Source organism: Aspergillus viridinutans (assembly GCF_018404265.1).
Source record: "Aspergillus viridinutans IFM 47045 DNA, scaffold_9, whole genome shotgun sequence".
NCBI lineage: Eukaryota > Fungi > Ascomycota > Eurotiomycetes > Eurotiales > Aspergillaceae > Aspergillus > Aspergillus viridinutans.
In genome coordinates this window covers 281,265-298,319 of record NW_025091225.1, presented here as the reverse complement: position 1 = coordinate 298,319, position 17,055 = coordinate 281,265, and the positions used below count along the sequence as shown (strand labels likewise).

Genomic DNA, 17,055 nt, shown 5'->3' with positions numbered 1-17,055 from the left:
GTATAGTTCTTCTATAGCTTTCTTAGGATAATTCCTATCCTAGAATATAAGGTTAAGCTAGCTAATTATATAATCTAGATTAGCTCCTATTATAGTATARTTCTARGTATACTAGTCTATCTAARAGCTTATTATAGTTATAGCCTAGTCCTTAAGCCTAGTAAAGGCATACTATATATAGTTATAGTAACTACTAAATATAAAGTAGTTAACTTCTAGCTTCTATAGTAAGTTAGAATAGAAGATATTATATATAGCCTTATTAATACTATTAAATTAGTTAAGATTAGATAGAATTAGTTTAGGCCTTCTTACTAGTTTATTTATAGGTATAGCAGTGAGAGTAGGCACTATAGGAGTTATCTAAGTAGTAGGTATTACTACTATAGGAGTAGTATCTATCTAGGGGGCAGTAGCTATCTACTATACCTCTATCTAAGCTATTTAATCCATAATCTCTTATAACTATTAGGCCATTTAGGCCATAGGGTCTATCTATATAGTATTCTATTACTATATATATCCTTTGCTTAGTCCTTCTAGTGATGTTAATATCTGTAATAACATATTATTATAGTTTATACTATCTATACTATCTGTATCATCTATTTCAGCTATTATAGATATCTAACTATTTCATCTAGTTCTGCTTAGCTGGTTCTGTGGTTCAGCTGTCTCTCACTAGTTCTATCTGACTATCTGATTTAACTGGTTTGTCTAGTTTGTCTGGTTCATCTGGTTCGTCTGGTTCTATCTAACTATCTAGTAGCAAGCAATTTCTAATGTCACAGGCTAGAAGCCTTATAAATCTATAACCTAGATTTAGATGGTAAGAAATCACTAAAGGGTTCTAACTAGGGCTATAACAGCTGAACATAAAAAGGAGTGTGTGAATGGTGGATAAGATTATATAACCAGATTAATTACTACATTGATTGCTACAAGGGTCATGTGACTGCTAGTGTCCTTACTAGATAAAAGTTCATTAGTGCCTGAGGCAGATCGCGAGTGCCTAGTAGGCTTGAGCACTCAGCAGGCCCTGCCCACTACAATTTAGGCTATAAGGTCTATCTATATAGTATTCTATTACTATATATATCCTTTACTTAGTCCTTCTAGTGATATTAACATCTATAATAATATATTATTATAGTTTATACTGTCTATGCTATCTGTATCATCTATTTCAGCTATTATAGATATCTAACTATTTTATCTAGTTCTACTTAGCTGGTTCTGTGGTTTAGCTGTCTCTTACTAGTTCTATCTAACTATCTGATTTGACTGGTTTGTCTGGTTTATCTGGTTTGTCTGGTTTGTCTGGTTTGTCTAGTTCATCTAGTTTGTCTGGTTTGTCTGGTTTGTCTGGTTTGTCTGGTTTGTCTGGTTTGTCTGGTTTGTCTGGTTTGTCTGGTTCTGTCTGACTATCTAGTAGTGAGTGATTTCTAATGTCACAGGCTAGAAGCCTTATAAATCTATGACCTAGATTTGGATGGTAAGAAATTGCTAAAGGGTTCTAACTAGGGCTGTGACGGCCAAACATAAAAAGGAGTATGTAAATAGTGGATAAGATTATATAACTAGATTAATTACTATATTAATTACTACAAGGGTCACGTGACTGCTGGTGTCCTCACTAGACAAGAGTTCATCAGTGCCTGAGGCAGATCACGAGTGCCTAGTAGGCTCGAGCACTCAGCGGGCCCTGCCCGCTACAATAGAGATATATACAGTAGATTATGTGATTAGCTAGGTCTAAACCCTCTGCACTATTAGTGTTGGCTGCATATGGCGGCTTTATGGTTCGCCGTAGCCCTTAACATAGTCAGTCTTCTCCAGCATCTTATTATTAGCCTTAGAGGGGTTATCTTAAGGAGATGTTGAGATATTATTATAATAGTTTTAGCTTCTAGTTTAACCTATCATCCCAGCTTGGAAGGTGGTTAATATATTCAAGGAGTATACTCCTATAAAGTAATAGCAGTAGTAGCATGCTTAATAGTTATATAGTTTGTTAGTCATCTTCCTCCTTTAGATATCAAATAGATACTTACATGGTTGGTCCATGGCATCTAGTATGGGTAATAGACGCCGCTGGCTTTATACCATAAATTAGGTTTTATTAGATGCATCAATGGTTGAAGAGGTGTTTAACAATATGGAAGAGGTCAAGGTGGTCTATTATATGGCGCCAGCCCGCGTAGTTGCTTGGGAACCAGAGGAGGTATGAGAGCAGTTGTAAGCAGTCAAGGAGCAGTCAGAGGATAGGTCCTAGGAGTAGTTGTGAGCACAGTTAAGGGAATAGCTGAGAAAGAAGTCAAGGGCAGAGTTGAGAAAGAGGTCAAGGGAATAGTTTATAACAGTAGTTAAGGGAACAGTCAGGTGAGAAGTTAAGGACAGTCAAGGGAATAGGTGAGGGTATGGCCAATGGAACAGTTGATAAAGGAGTCAAATAAACACTCAAGGGAGAAATTAAGTAGAAGTTAAGGGAATAATTCATAATAGCAGTTGAGGGAATAATTAAGGGAATAGTTAAGGGAATAGTTAATAGTAAGGTTAATAGAAGAAGTTAATATAGAAGTTAAGGAAACACTCAGGGAATAGTTAAAAGAGAGGTTAAGAGAACAGTTAAGGGAACAATTAAAGGAATGGTTAAGGGAAGAGTTAACACAGACATTAAGGGAGAAGTTAAGGGAGAAGTAGTGGCAGGGAAGTGATTATTAGAAAATTAGTTATTAATAGTAATGCTATTAATATGCTAATAAACTAACTTCCTAATTATTAGCCATCAAACTACTCATCCAGAAAGGTGTATAGACACCATTTCTAACATAGTAGGAATGATAATGTATAATCTAGTTAATATAAGCATTAACTGCTAGGTCTTCAAGCTTAGACATATATATGTGTGGCCTTTAACAGCAGTGCTATTAATATACTAATAGACTAACTTTTCAGCAATGACTGCCAAGTCCCTAACCTTAAATATGTATGTGTGGTCTTTAACAGCAATATTATTAATATATTAAGAGACTAACTATCTAATAAGTCATCAAGCGCGAATGCATACATATGGTCTTTAATAGTAATGCTATTAACATACTAACAAGCTGGCTTTCCAGTGACCCTCAAGCACAAATACAGCATATAGCCTTTAATCACAATGCCATTAACATGCTGACCAATCAACTTTCCAGCAATGACTGCCAAGTCCTTAATGTGGAATGCATCTATGTGGCCTTCAGTAGCAGTATCCTTCAATATACTGATAGGCTTTTTATTCTTCTGCATTAATAAACAACCTCTAATATCTATTAGTAACACAATCCAGTATCCTTAATTAACTTAGCATCATTCACTGACCTCTCCTCATCTATCAGATCCTCAATACTTATGAATTACTTACCTCTGCACTCATTTTCTTGGCCACCAAGGTCTCAATCTTATTATTAATGCCATGAACTCTCCAAAAGTAGGACCAGCAAGGTTTTGATGTATCTGCAACTTTGTCTTTCCAACAAAAGGCCTGAAATCTCATGTCTAGTGATCCCTGTGCTGGCTGATATTGCGCTCAATTGGGAGGGATCTTCATTGTATACCTACCTTTATAGCAGTCACAGCACCAAAGCTCATTGTTTCCCCGCAATTCCATCAATGACCATGTTGAACTGTATAGTATTTTGCATTTTTCGCATCAGCATTCCATATCTTAAACTTGCTCTTGCATTATGGGAAGCGCATCGGACCATCATGACAAGTCTTGTAACATGTGTCACAGAGCCATTCTTTGAGGTCTTTTTCCCATCTCCTTCTACAAGTTTTCAGATCGCACTTGTAATGGTAGCATGTCTGTCTTCCTTTTTTAGCTTTATTAATTAATTCAGCAGGCCTCACTTTAGACTCATGAGTTGTGATATTGCTCTAGCGCGGCACATGACACACAGACCAGTTCACCATTCTGTTTTGGCCACTCCCATTTCTTAGTATGGTCCATACGCCCACATCTGGTGCATGTCTTCGAGCCCTTTGGTATTGGCTTTCGCTGTCGCTGAATATTCCCAGTCTTTTGCCTGACGTTGTAGCACCGCCTGCATACCACTTTTATTGAGCTATTAATGTTCAAGGTTGTCCAAGTCGTCCCGTCAGCCTCGGTCTTGCAGAGGTAGCATACCTTGTGCTTAATGTCCTTCAGCCAGATTTTCTTCTGTTTTCCCTCTTTCTCCGCTTCCTCTTCTTTATTCTTTTTCTTTTTCTGAATCTGTCTATGCACTTTGCCGTAGCATTTATCACACACAATCTTGCCAAGCTCTCCGGGTTTGTTGTACCACCTGAGGGACTCAGTAGCTGGGCACATGGTGCATCTGGGAGTCACCTTCCGTGATTGAGCGAGTTTTCATTTTCAGATGGCTGGGACTGCAGAAGCTTGAAATGGACTATACATACAGTGGGAAAGGACGAAGCCATACGGACTATAAGCGACGACGGTTAAATCGTACTACATGGTATTCTGAAGGGCCATTTAGCCGTGTATGGACGCGGAGAATAATCTGGGGTGAGAATGTATATCGGCGCAATCGGAACTATAGAAGCTTCTCTTAGCCTAAAGTCTTGTTCTGACGGTGACATCGGATTAATATCTTCTCGGCTGTAGCTTGACCTTTTTAAATGAATCTTTGTCGATCACTACACAGGTCAGGAACAGTGACACTGACATTCCATTGCATGGTTACTTCAGCTTGGGAACCTGTCCGATAGTCTGTAGATCAGTATCAGATAGGCACGTATGTCCAAGGATTTCATCCTGTAATATCAGATTAGTAACTGCATATAGTACAAGTGTCTACCGACACTTTGACTGAAGACAGTTTACCATGCAGTAACAGGCCAAATATACATTGTATACAATGTAGGGTTAGTGGTTAACCAACCTAATCCCATCCAGACCTCGGCATCTCCAGTCCAAGCATATCCATCTCCTCCCCAACTAAGTACCTCTACACACATACTCACCAACTACACGCTCCCATCCCCCAATCTACCCAATGCAGGAAAAAAAAAAAAGGGGGGGGGGAGGGGTTGACCTCGACTGTCAGTGTCTCACATCAACCGAATCGCATGAACTTACACGAGGTTTGGTTGTCCGCTATCGAGTCGGACAGGATCTCGGCCAGAACAAGAAAAACGCCACATCGTTCGTTGAGCACCTGAATGCGCGGTTTGATCTTGAGGTACTCGCTCACGGCAATGTAGAGGGGATACAGACTCGGCTCGCTTTCCCAGAAGAAATTCGGACCTCGAGCATGTTCGATGCTGCGATAGCATGTTAGAGGTGTCATTCAGTCGGACCGGGCATCGGACCGGGCAGATAGTTTGTACTCCGTGTCCTGTGATATAGCTCAATAGTATATCAGTATATCAGTCTGTAGAGGATGTAGATCTTCTGTTATGGATTGAAAGTTTTCTTGTGACTTCCATGTCCAGGCTCCATTGCGCCACAGGACCCCTTTCACCTCACCCACTCTGCATGCCACAAAACTAGTCCCTATACAAATGCGGAAGTGTATTTCTTACCACCTGTAATATAGCCTCACGTATTTAGATTAATGTCTGTCTCCTGGGTGTCAGTAGATCCATTATCAGGATAGAAGCCACATATCCCTCTTCTCCATCCCGGAGGCGTAATCTCATGCAACGGTGACCGGTCGACCAGACCCTCTCTCTCCGTGGCCCACAGGAGTTTCCTGCCCGTTATCTGCTCATGTCTCCACGCCAAACAACTTCCCTTATACATGGACCGGTACTCGGAAACACTGAGGGCCGGTGGATCCCGAACGATAAAATCTCCCCGATCCGCCAAAACCGCAGCCGGAAACCGGGATCCCAACGTAGTCTCTTTCCACGTTTGATCCTCGGCAAAGACCGATCTATATTGTGAGGGAGTGACCAATTCGCGGCCCTCGGGGGTTCGAATAACGGAATAGAAGCTCATAGGCGTTGGTCCCTTTACATCGATCCAGGGTATTGCCCAGGTCTTGTTATTGACAATATCCCTGCGGTTCCAGGCGGCGTAGACTGACTCGTCGTTGTTATCGTTGAGTTGACCGTCGAGAAGCCAGAGACGTCGGATCCGCGGGAAGCTGCCGCGTAGAAACAGGTGTCTTAGGCATTGCACCAATGCTACCCGCGCCGGTGGTAAGGCTTCACTCGCCGCGGTGGCGCCATTGATATTGCAGGTCAGGGCACTGCCCCAGAAATTGCAGTTGATGATGAAGGTCTGAAGAGCGGGGTAATAGTAATGAGAAAGAGGAGGAGGATTCTCACGCTGGAGTGATCCGTCTATGGCAAAGTGATCCCCGAAAAGGGCCGGACAGATCGTTCCAATTTCCAGACGGAGGTGGTGCAGCCGGGACAGGTGCGGAGAAATCATCTCGCATATATGAGCCGATCCGGGACCTTTGGATTCAATATTGACAGGATCCAGATCAAGTTCTAGGTTGATGCAGGACTCTGGCAAGGCTGCTAATATCGAGCCTATCATGTCTTTGTGGAGTTCATATCGGCCGCCACTGGCGATGATGATTGATAAGGTGGTGAGATGTGTCATTCGGATCAGGATGGAGGGGAACTTCTCCAATGGGAGAAAACACTGGTTCTTGATTTTTTCATTCCGCTCAGCTATTGGACCTGGTGGTGTTCGGTAGTCTTTCGGGTTCAGCGATATTGTCAACGACTGGATTAATTGTAAGATATGGTTGTGTCTGGAGGATGGCTGGAGAAACTGGTCGGTAAAGCATTTTAAATTATGAATGCGAAGAACAATATCTCGGTAGGTCATTGGTAGAGTGACCGTATACCATGCTTTACAGCAGAGGAGACACGAAAGAATGGATGAGTGAGAGGACAGGGAGGCGGATGATGGTTGTCTGACATAGTCCAAGATGAGGAAGAGTACTTCTGATGGGAGCTTGTTGATTGGAGAGGACATCATAGCTATCTTGTATTATCTTGATAGTCTTACGTTGAGCCAAAGTTGGATGAATTGGAGTTGGGATGTTACCGGAGGAGGGTTGAAGTTGGAGGGGTTGAAAGAGCAAGGATAATTTAGTAGGGGTTTTGTTTTGTGAAGCAAGGACCTGTGAATTTCCTATTATGTTTAGTTTTACTGTTTTAGATATGGTCTCCCGGTCTTCTCCCCACAGAGAATGATTATGTTGATCCCAAGCTGCTTTTGAAAAGATTTATTCTCCCCTTTATCTACCCTGATGGCACAATGGCTCTTTCATTAGTGGATACTGATTGAGAACACTTGGTATCGCGATTCTGAGGAAAGATTAAATCGCACCGGGTTCGATTTGGTTGTGGGTTCTAAAATTTGGGCTCGAAACTGCAGTGGTTCGGTGCCAACTAGGCCTGGACTCGCCCGAACTCGCACCAAATGCAACTCTAGGAACTATTCTAATAACTATACCTTGCAAAGCTATGTGACTGTCAATTAGAGGTATTTGAATATATAGTGTAGAAGCCTTGTTCCTTCACTCTAATCCTTATAACCTGATTAATCTCTTCATAGATTTAATTATTTTCTTCCTCCCCTTTAAGATATATATATGGAAAGAAATCTATGAAGACTATGATAGCTTTAAATCTATCCTTAATCTCATCATAGGGACGACTGGTAAACAGAAACTTCAACCAGGTTTCAGGCATCAATAAATTAGTTCAACAGTAGAAGTCCTCGAGTCTCCAAATGAGTTATTTTTGATCATTCGGGTGACATTCATCCAATGCATCGAGCAGATTCGTATTGTTATATGATATCCTTCCGCCAAGCGCATGCCTCTACTCCCTCATCTGCCAGTAGTCTGGGTCTATCATTTGTTTACTCACACCACACGTAGTCTTTTGGATTTGCATTCTTTAGACCCATATCGCAATCTTTGAGAGCCCCTCGGGACTATTGTACTCAGGGCCAGAATAATCTGGGTTCTGTCGAAAGCCGCGCAGCATTATAGCTTAACTTTTCCAGTGTATCCGTAGGTATAGTGTCTGGTTTAACAAGTTCTTGCAAGGGGTGTCGTTGTATCATCTCCCGTCCAAAAACATGGACCTAGAAGTTTGTAACAGTCAAAAGCTGCCATTTGGCTGGTGTTGAGCTAATGTAAATTCTTGAGCTATATAGGTGATGCACATGAGACGAAAGCACTCATCAAAAGCTCCGCCCCCCTGCAAGGGTGGATTTTCTATGTTCCGTGGAAACACTTACTAAGACATTAGCTTACGTAAACCAACTGAACAGCTCCAAGGTTGCGACGACCTTGCTCAAAATGGCGAAAATAACCTATCATTTGAACTCGGTGAACCCCTTAAGTCTCCATGCAAGGCGAAATACCTTTTTTGTCTCTCATGGCCTCTTTAAAAATCTTCCAGTCCAATTCATATTCTGAGAGATCGCGTTTTCGACTATGTTGTGGCTAGTCTCTCTTGCCCGGCCAATATGGTCTTCACTTTGTTTTCTCTCTTCTACTCTGAACAGAATTCTTGTAGCGCTCCGTCTTCGTGTTACTCACGGAAAAGTCGGACATCTAGAAGCAACACCAGAAATTGTGAGCTTGACTTAACCCCAACTCGATACATGTCTGACCATGATGTTCCAGAATACGGTTGTGCGATCTCCCCAAAGACCGTATCCTGAAAATATCACTTACATATGCATTTCTCCGGAGGAAGCAACAGACCTTTCAACTTGTTCCAGTCAAGACAAAACTCAAAAACTGCGCCACGGAGAGGTCATATACATCTTGAAGGGCAAACTTTTAGCCTGGGGGGGAACCGCGGTTGTTGAACAACTACCCTCTGGCGCGGTCGTGAAGACACCAATTCCAAATCCCTATTGTCCACCTGAAGAGGAAGACCACCGCCGAAATATGCGCCTCGAGGCGCGAATTTATGCTATGATCGGTAAACATTCCCGTGTGCCGAAAATAATCAGCTGGGACCAAGAAACTTGCTGCCTTGAGATGGAGTTTCTTGAGAACGGAGATCTTAAAGAGTACATACTAGCGAATCAGCACAGTATAACGCTTCAACTTCGACTCAGGTGGAGTAGACAGGCTGCTGAAGCACTGGCTGTTCTTCATGCTCTCCAAGTTATACACTGCGACCTTTCACCAAGGAACTTCCTTCTCGATTGCGATCTCAACCTGAAGATTGCGGACTTTGGCGGCGCTTCTCTTTGCGGCAAAGATCCATCAGCTACCTCGGCAACAAGGTTTCGACGGCCCAGCTATGATTGGAATGACCCCCCGGTAGTTGGGGATGATATATTCAGTCTAGGGTCCCTTATTTACTTCATAATGACCGGTTCCTATCCATACGGGGACATCCCTAGTGATGAGGTTGAGAAGCTCTATAGGACCCAACAGTTTCCGGATGTTTCCTCAGTTACTTGTGGAACTGTCATCATGCAATGCTGGAGTCAACAGGTAGACTCTGCTCTAGCTGTACATGACACTATAGCAGATATTGCTGGAGTGCATTCAATATAACCAATTCAACCAGTCCAACCATACGCTCAGCTGGCCCAATAGATCACCAGTGTCATCGAGTATCATGTTCTGCAAAACCCTCGTCCCTATGATTTGGACACTCGCTTCGTGTGATCGTTTGACCAAGGTTCTCTTCTCTGGGGTCTCCGCAGATTTGTCCGGTTTCTCTGTAGGTGGGACATCCCGCAGTAACTAGGACGCGCCTTACTCTCCAGCAGGACGAAGGGCATTTGGAATAGCGAGTTGTAGTAACATGGATCTCGCACATCTTGGTTCTGTGTGTCAGGTCAGACTTTCTTAGGCCACAGATTTTGCTTGGAGTCTTACTGTTAATTCAGGGTAGTACCACAGTGTCAACTTGACATTTAATACAAATAACATTACCTAGACATAATAATATATTTATAGTCGCTTCTACCCCTCCCGAAATGAGTCCCTGTTAACGTCAGGAAGAAATGGTGACCCATATGATTAACAGACTAAAGCCAATGACAAGCTGACACCATTGCATTAGCCTCCAATCCATATTCGACCCCGCCACCTAGACCTTAACCAGTTTGTGTCAATGCGAGTAAGCCTAGGCACTTGAGCATTGGGTTTTGCTAGCCTGCAGAAAAACGAAAGATGCATAGGTCACGCGCGCATAGATCCTTTGGCTAGTGCGTTTAAAAATATCTGCGCGATCTTCACATACCACATTATTACTGGCTTGAATAACGAAAACTTACCCACCTGCGAGAATGACAATTTGATGCAAAGAGCTAGCTCCATTACCGTATAGAGAAGCCTTAGCTGCTGGAACAAGGCCTACACGTCATTCATGATTGATCGATCGATCGATTGATTGATTCCTTACTCCGTTTCGGCACCGGGGCTGGGCCATGCCGGAGGCTCCTAGTGAGCAGCGACTCTCTAATCGGTGGCCGTCTTTGCAGACTGGCACCGCCGGCCTCATGCCTGCCCAGGCCCGCCCTGCTTCCTAAGATAGCCGCCAACCCATTTGGACGCCGCAGATTCCCAAGCCTGCGAGGGTTTCGGGGGCGCTACTGCTGAATGGGGCCACACAGATGCGCAGTTAGCAACTGGCATCAACCCCAGGAAGATGGAGATACGCTTACCGTGGGGGTTACCTCCCTGGTGGGAACCACCGGAGGTGGTGATTGAGGAGACTAAGGAGCGGTCCATGCACGACATCCATTGTATCGCCTACCCGGACGCAATTCGCATTTACAACGCGGGTGGGCACCGCTGCACCTGGGAACAAACCTACTGCTCCGCCCCCCGTCAATCTGCCTCCAACATTACCTGGGCTCGGATCATGAGCAAACCGTGCCGGTGGTTGTAGTGCTACATGATATCTGGGCCGTGGCGCGGACCGAAATTTATTCTGATAATGAGGGCGCGGTGCGCCACGCTGCTGCCCCTAAGCAGGTATATCTGGTTTACGAGCTGCTGGAGCTGCTTTACCGCCTTGTAATGAACTCGCGGACAGCAAGGCGAAGGAAGTGGCAGGCTGGTGCCATGGCGTTAGGCAGTGAAGGCCCCTGGCGCCGGTCATGCTGCCAGACCACCCTGTACGCCGGCTGCTGGATGCCTGGATTCGGCAGCATACTAAAGAGCAATGGGAGGAAGTCTGGCGGCAGTCTGAGCATGGCACCTCCTGCGCTTCCTCCCCGAGCCAAGCGTTTGATCACCATCTACGATGACCTCATCCTGGTGGAGCGCAGCGCTTTGGTGCAGATGTGTACAGCGAAGATCAGGCTGAGCCACTATCTCACGACCATCGACCGGGCCGAGGACCTTTCCTGCCCGTGCGGACAGGCCCCGGAGACAATTCACCACGTGCTATTCGTCTGCTCCTGGTACGACGACCTTCAGCGCGCGAAATGGACGGAAGGGACACCCCAAAACCTGAGAGAGGCCCTGGAACAGTACGTTCGGGGGACCGCGGCTCATGCTACGACCCTGGGTCCTGCAGATGGTCCCTGATAAATACATTGCCAGCATCTCCCCGCAGATGGCTCTGAAAATGCCCATGACTGTGTCCAGCACCACCGGCGCGTTAGCCCCTTGAGATTGGGCATCTCCACGACCCTGTGTGCACCCACTATCATAGCTTGAGAGTGACCAGCAAAAATTCTTTGAGTGCGCTGGCGAGAAGCTGGACAAGTCGAGGCCGAGCAGCAGGTCCTGCGGGATAGCCATGCAGACGCACAGGTCTACAAAGCAGGGTCCACCTGGAGCTGGTCGCCTTGGACCTGGGGATTGATCACATTCCATATATAACTTAAGTACGGCTGAGCGGATGGGAAGCTCTGTTTTCCACACCGTATGGTCGTATGTGCTGGAAATAAGCAGCACTCAGATCATATAGGACGATGAGTGTGGACAGTTTGTGATGCACTCTAGGTGTATGCATTACTCCAGTGGGAAATATGCGATAATAGGGCCTCCAACGAGCGAGGTCAACATGTCATGTTTCTCCGCTAGAAAAAGCTATTCGTCTTTTCTCTTCCAGGTGACATTTTCATATGCGTTGAGCTGAACAACATTCCTGCACACCCCTACGCTTGAGAGTTCGAAAACAATGCTGTCATCCGGTTACTGATTTCGGTTCAATGAGCAGGCTGTATATTACGACAGGTAGCCTAACAGACGTGTTGAGATTCACAAGTTTTCAGGCCTTAATGATCCCGAGCGGATCGCCCGGTCCGAGTATCTCGTCGGCATCCGTCAAATGACGTCGGGAACTCACCTCCATTCGGAGCGGGCCCGAAGATACTCCTAGCTAAGCTGCCACTACCAGGACGACAGCGCATGGAAGTGATGACCTGGCTGGAAGATATCTAACGGTAATCAGCTATATTATGAGAGGTAATCACATTGAGGATTTGTGGATCAATCCAGTTATTTGTAGTTTGTACCCTCTCTGGATCCGTCCCTCGTCCACGTCAGCTGGGGAACTGTTCTAACAACCGTATCTCGCAAAGCTCTGTGTGACCGTCAACTGAAGGCATTTGAATATACGGATTAGAAGCCTCGTTTCTTGGAAAAGGGATGGATAATGTCCGCTGGGAATGAGTTTTTCCAGCACGATTTGACTGGAATTAACCGATTTGAGCTGAAGGCCGAGAATAAGACCTCGGGAAAGCCGAGGCACTGATTGGACTATACGGTAGAAGAGAGAAGAGTGCGGAATGGGAAATTATCCTGCGGGCAGGTCACGTGAAACACACGGTTAATTTCGGACTGCCGTGGTGACATCATCCCGATTTCGCCCCCTGATTTCTACCAGAGAATGATTATTATCGACGAAGAAAAGAATTTGGCGGGAGGATGATTAGACTAATGTACTGGGTATGTCTCCATGGCTAATCTGAGAGCTGCCACTGATGAGACGCTCCTTAGTCTTTTGGCAACCTAACAACCTAAGATGAGATTATATGTCATCGAAACATGACATCCCACGCTGGAAAGCTTTGGAACCCCTCAGTGGGGCATGGCGGGGGTTGGGGTTGCCAATTTGAGGACGATGATAGGATTCTTCTTGCTGACTACTCTGGCAATGGTTCCGAATTAGTAGTCTGCGAGAAGGCCACACGTCTTGTCGTAGGCAGCTGTCGTCAGGGTTCTCACCCTCCCCCGCCGGATCAACTCCGAGTGGCACTCCCAAAGCTGCCTTATTTGAATATTTCTATCCTCTTCTTCCTCTCTGATTCCATCCGTTTGTCTCTTCTTCTGTAATTGCGTCTCTTTGATACCCTCACTGCAAATTCCTACTCGTCCAGCCCACACTCCCATCACAATGTCTCTCGGAAAGAAGGTCACCCTCAACGCCGGTGCTCAGATCCCGTATGTTTGGCTTCTTCCTCGTCATTGGAACTGCCAAAGTCAATAACTGACCTTGAGCCAACAGCCAGCTGGGTTTCGGTACCTGGCAATCTGCCCCCGGTCAGGTCGGTGAGGCTGTCTACCACGCCCTGAAGGCTGGTTACCGTCACCTGGTACGTCCATAACTCCTATAGTACACTCTCCGAAGTATAATCCACTAATTTGATACAGGATCTCGCGACTATGTAGGTTCTACAGTAATCCCGAATCCGTCTATAGTATACACTGACAACCGAAGCTACCAAAACCAGCGCGAAGTCGCTCAGGGTATCAAGAGAGCCTTCCAGGACATCCCCGGCCTCAAGCGTGAGGACCTCTTCATCGTACGTTCAGCTCAATCACCGCAATCGCCTTGACGCCATTCTAACAATTGCAGACATCCAAGCTATGGAACAGCCAGCACCATCCCGACGTTGTCGAGAAGGCTCTCGATGACTGCCTTGCTGAGCTCGAACTCGACTATCTAGATTTATATTTGGTCCACTTCCCTCTGGCCTTTTCCACCGGCGACGAGTACTTTCCTCTCGTCAAGGACAGCCCTATCCCCGAGGGCGATGTCGAAATCGATGACAGCATTTCCATTGTTGATACTTGGAAGGCTATGATCAAGCTCCCCAAGAGCAAGGCCCGCGCCGTTGGTGTTTCTAACCACACAGTTGAGCATGTAAGAGACCCGCACCAGAATTGAGAGACAGATAACTCACACCCTACAGCTCGAGGCCATCATCAAGGCCACTGGTGTTGTTCCCGCTGCCAACCAGATCGAGCGTCACCCTCGTCTGCAGAGCAACGAGCTGATTGCCTACTGCAAGGAGAAGGGCATCCATGTCACTGCCTACTCGGTATGTCACCTTTGCCTGCCACTTCAACAGCTTGCTGATTTCTGTAGGCCTTTGGTAACAACATGCTCGGTCTCCCTCTCCTGATCGACAGCGACGAGGTCAAGGCGGTTGCCGCCGACGCCTCCAAGAGACTCGGCCAGGAAGTCTCCCCCGCTCAGGTCATCCTCGCCTGGTCCCAGGTCGGTGGCCACAGTGTGATTCCCAAGTCTATCACGCCTTCACGTATCGTCGCCAATTTCCAGGAGATTGAGCTTACTCCAGAGGAAGTCGAGAGGGTGTCTGCTCTCGGCAAGCAGCCCCGCCGCTTCAACATCCCCTACGTTGCCAACAAGCCTCGCTGGGACATCAACATCTTCGGCGAGGAGGAAGAGAAGCCCGCCACCCACAAGGTTATTATGTAAAAGTCATGCCTGATGATTGATGTATATAGAGCGGTAAACACCTACTATCTATTTCTCTTTCTTATTATCTATAACAGTCTTAACCTGTAATAGTTAGTATGTAGTACCTTGAACGCATTAAGGTACTTAGTTATTTAGAGAGAGCAGGTGTCTCCTTAGGAGTAGTCTAGTTTATCTCAGTAACTGTATTCTCAGGGACAGTATAAGCCCCTGTAACTGGCTATGTATCTTTTATACTCTTGCGAAGTAGGTCTGGTCAGTTGCAGTGAGATAATCAAGTGCTAATAATATGTACTATAACAACCTCGTCGTACAAGAGGGTGACGGCAGAAACCTCAGGACAGTCTACTGCTACATGACCCCTCTCACCACAAGTCCAACAGGTGAGAGTGCAGCGTGGCATGACGACAAGGAGAAGCTAAAGACGTTTGAGGTAAGGAGGGTAGCCAACCCTGTGAGTGCTGGAAGGGGCGTATGTTCTTTAAGTATGCCTTGGTAAGCGACAAATGACTCCGATTGTGGAAGTCTGTGAGGAGGCAATACCCAACATAGTTCTTCTTGCCATGCCGGACTTCTAGCCTTCTGTCTTAGAATCTCATTCTATTAGACTACTATGTTCTGATGCCTCATCTTACAGCCAGCAGTGTCTGGGGCCTCGGGCTCCGCACTGTTGCAAAGGAGAAAGTGAACCATATCTGGTCAACCTCTCTGCGCTGCCAGGTGGAGAGGAGTACTGCCATATACACTCATTCTTGCATGGATATCAGCACCTGCTTCTAGCAGAGCCTCCACCCTACTAGGCATACCTGAGAGAACAGCACAGTGGATTGGATAGACAAGTTCCAGAGGCAGCTCATCTGCTGCTGCATCAAAAAGCAGCCTATTTTCCTACTGAATAACAAGCGCCACACATTAGCAGGCAAGTTGACATCCATGCCATATTCAATCAGGTCGCGGACCAGAGTGGCATTGTCTTGCCACTCACTGGTTTTGTTTCGTGTGGCCTCCGTGTTTTGATCTGATCATCGGTCGACACCGTGCTCGAGCAGGGACCGAGCTATTGCAGTTTGGCCGGCATAGGCAGCATAGTGTAATGGCGTCCAGCCATGGCTCCCAGACATGTTCACTATAAAGTAGTGATCATTCAGAATCCACCATACGGTATCTACATGACCAGCTTCTGCTGCGTGATGGATAATACAACCATTACTCTTGCTCCAGGCATTGAGATCCACACCAGCTTGTACCGGCGCCTGCACTATAGCCAGAGAACTATGGTACACTGCTTTGTACAGCACAGTTTCCCCGTACCTGTTGCAGAACTCTAGGCTGGGCCCATCAGGGCAGACTCCACTATCCAAAAGCAGGACAACTTCTGCGATGTCATTGCGCTGGGTGGCTTCCACTAGGACGCATTCTTCCTCTGGTCCAACGCGTGACATTGTAGGTGAGTTCAGTGGCATAATGCATGTATCCAGTCCGCCGGGAAGCAGGGCAGGGAAGTGTGGGGACGACAACTGTGGGAGTATTGATTGACTTTGTTATACTCACAGCATCTCTTATGAAAAATAGTACCTAATATCTTAATAAATGGCAGAATGTGGTACACACTCGGAACCTGAATCGCCCTTTAACTTCAGAAAGCGCACCAAATAATAAACTTCCAGACGAGAGCAACAGAGATTGCAAAGCAAGCAATTTTGAAGGGAGATCTCCCATGGTCTCCCTTGCCACCGGGAGAGCTGAGTGGAGAGGTCCGCAAACCAACACTGGATGAGCTGAAATTTCTGTTTGATTTTGAGTATTTGGTTGAGTGCCTTGAATGGCTTGCCAAGGACAATCACCACCTGGCATGATCGCATTGAAAGTCTCGAGCCAGAAGATACAATCCAAGCATGCATTGTGTGGAAGGAGAGCTTGCATGCCGCGTTGTATCGAGGCTTTCTTTCAGGCGTTGATACCAGCAGCATGAGAAGGAGAAATGGGTGGTATTGCACTTCCATCCGCAGTTTGAGTGCCCCCTAAGTCAAGTCAGGAGCAGGCAAAGCGTAGCACAAGTCCAAAATGCTCACACGCGGGATGCTACGGCAAGCTATTGCCCTTCTTTCTCTTTTCATTACTTTTGAATGAGACCTCTGTCTCCCCTGAAGCCCCTTCACACTGGGAATTCGCCCCAGCTCTCCAAAATCCATTGCACACATATACCACTTCCATATGTGAGGAAATCTCGCAAGGCCTTGGCACATCGGCGCTTGCTCAACTCGCTTTTCCTTCTTCGTTGTCGGCTTCTCCTTGAGGTTACTGAATAACATTAACTCCTGTGCAATTATACCGTTGTAGTCATTCCCATCCGGAATTATTGCAAGGCCGAAGCCA

At 46.0% G+C, this 17,055-nt stretch overlaps 3 protein-coding genes across 3 annotated transcripts; 2 read left to right on the top strand and 1 right to left on the bottom strand.

Moving 5' to 3' along the window:
• Window positions 1-5,102: 5,102 nt before the first annotated feature.
• Window positions 5,103-6,604, bottom strand: Aspvir_009728 (uncharacterized protein; the record flags this gene model as incomplete). The annotated part of the gene is made up of 2 exons (XM_043272866.1): window positions 5,103-5,310; window positions 5,592-6,604. 2 exons carry the CDS (start codon window positions 6,602-6,604, stop codon window positions 5,103-5,105), a joined length of 1,221 nt encoding a protein of 406 aa, XP_043128801.1.
• Window positions 6,605-10,647: 4,043 nt separating this feature from the next.
• Aspvir_009727 (uncharacterized protein) lies at window positions 10,648-11,534 on the top strand (the record flags this gene model as incomplete). The annotated part of the gene is made up of 2 exons (XM_043272865.1): window positions 10,648-10,783; window positions 10,891-11,534. 2 exons carry the CDS (start codon window positions 10,648-10,650, stop codon window positions 11,532-11,534), a joined length of 780 nt encoding a protein of 259 aa, XP_043128800.1.
• A 1,816-nt stretch (window positions 11,535-13,350) lies between these two features.
• Window positions 13,351-14,679, top strand: akr1 (putative aldehyde reductase (AKR1); the record flags this gene model as incomplete). Its single annotated transcript, XM_043272864.1, has 7 exons — window positions 13,351-13,397; window positions 13,462-13,549; window positions 13,608-13,621; window positions 13,675-13,759; window positions 13,813-14,100; window positions 14,150-14,278; window positions 14,326-14,679. 7 exons carry the CDS (start codon window positions 13,351-13,353, stop codon window positions 14,677-14,679), a joined length of 1,005 nt encoding a protein of 334 aa, XP_043128799.1.
• Between the last annotated feature and the right edge of the window lie 2,376 nt (window positions 14,680-17,055).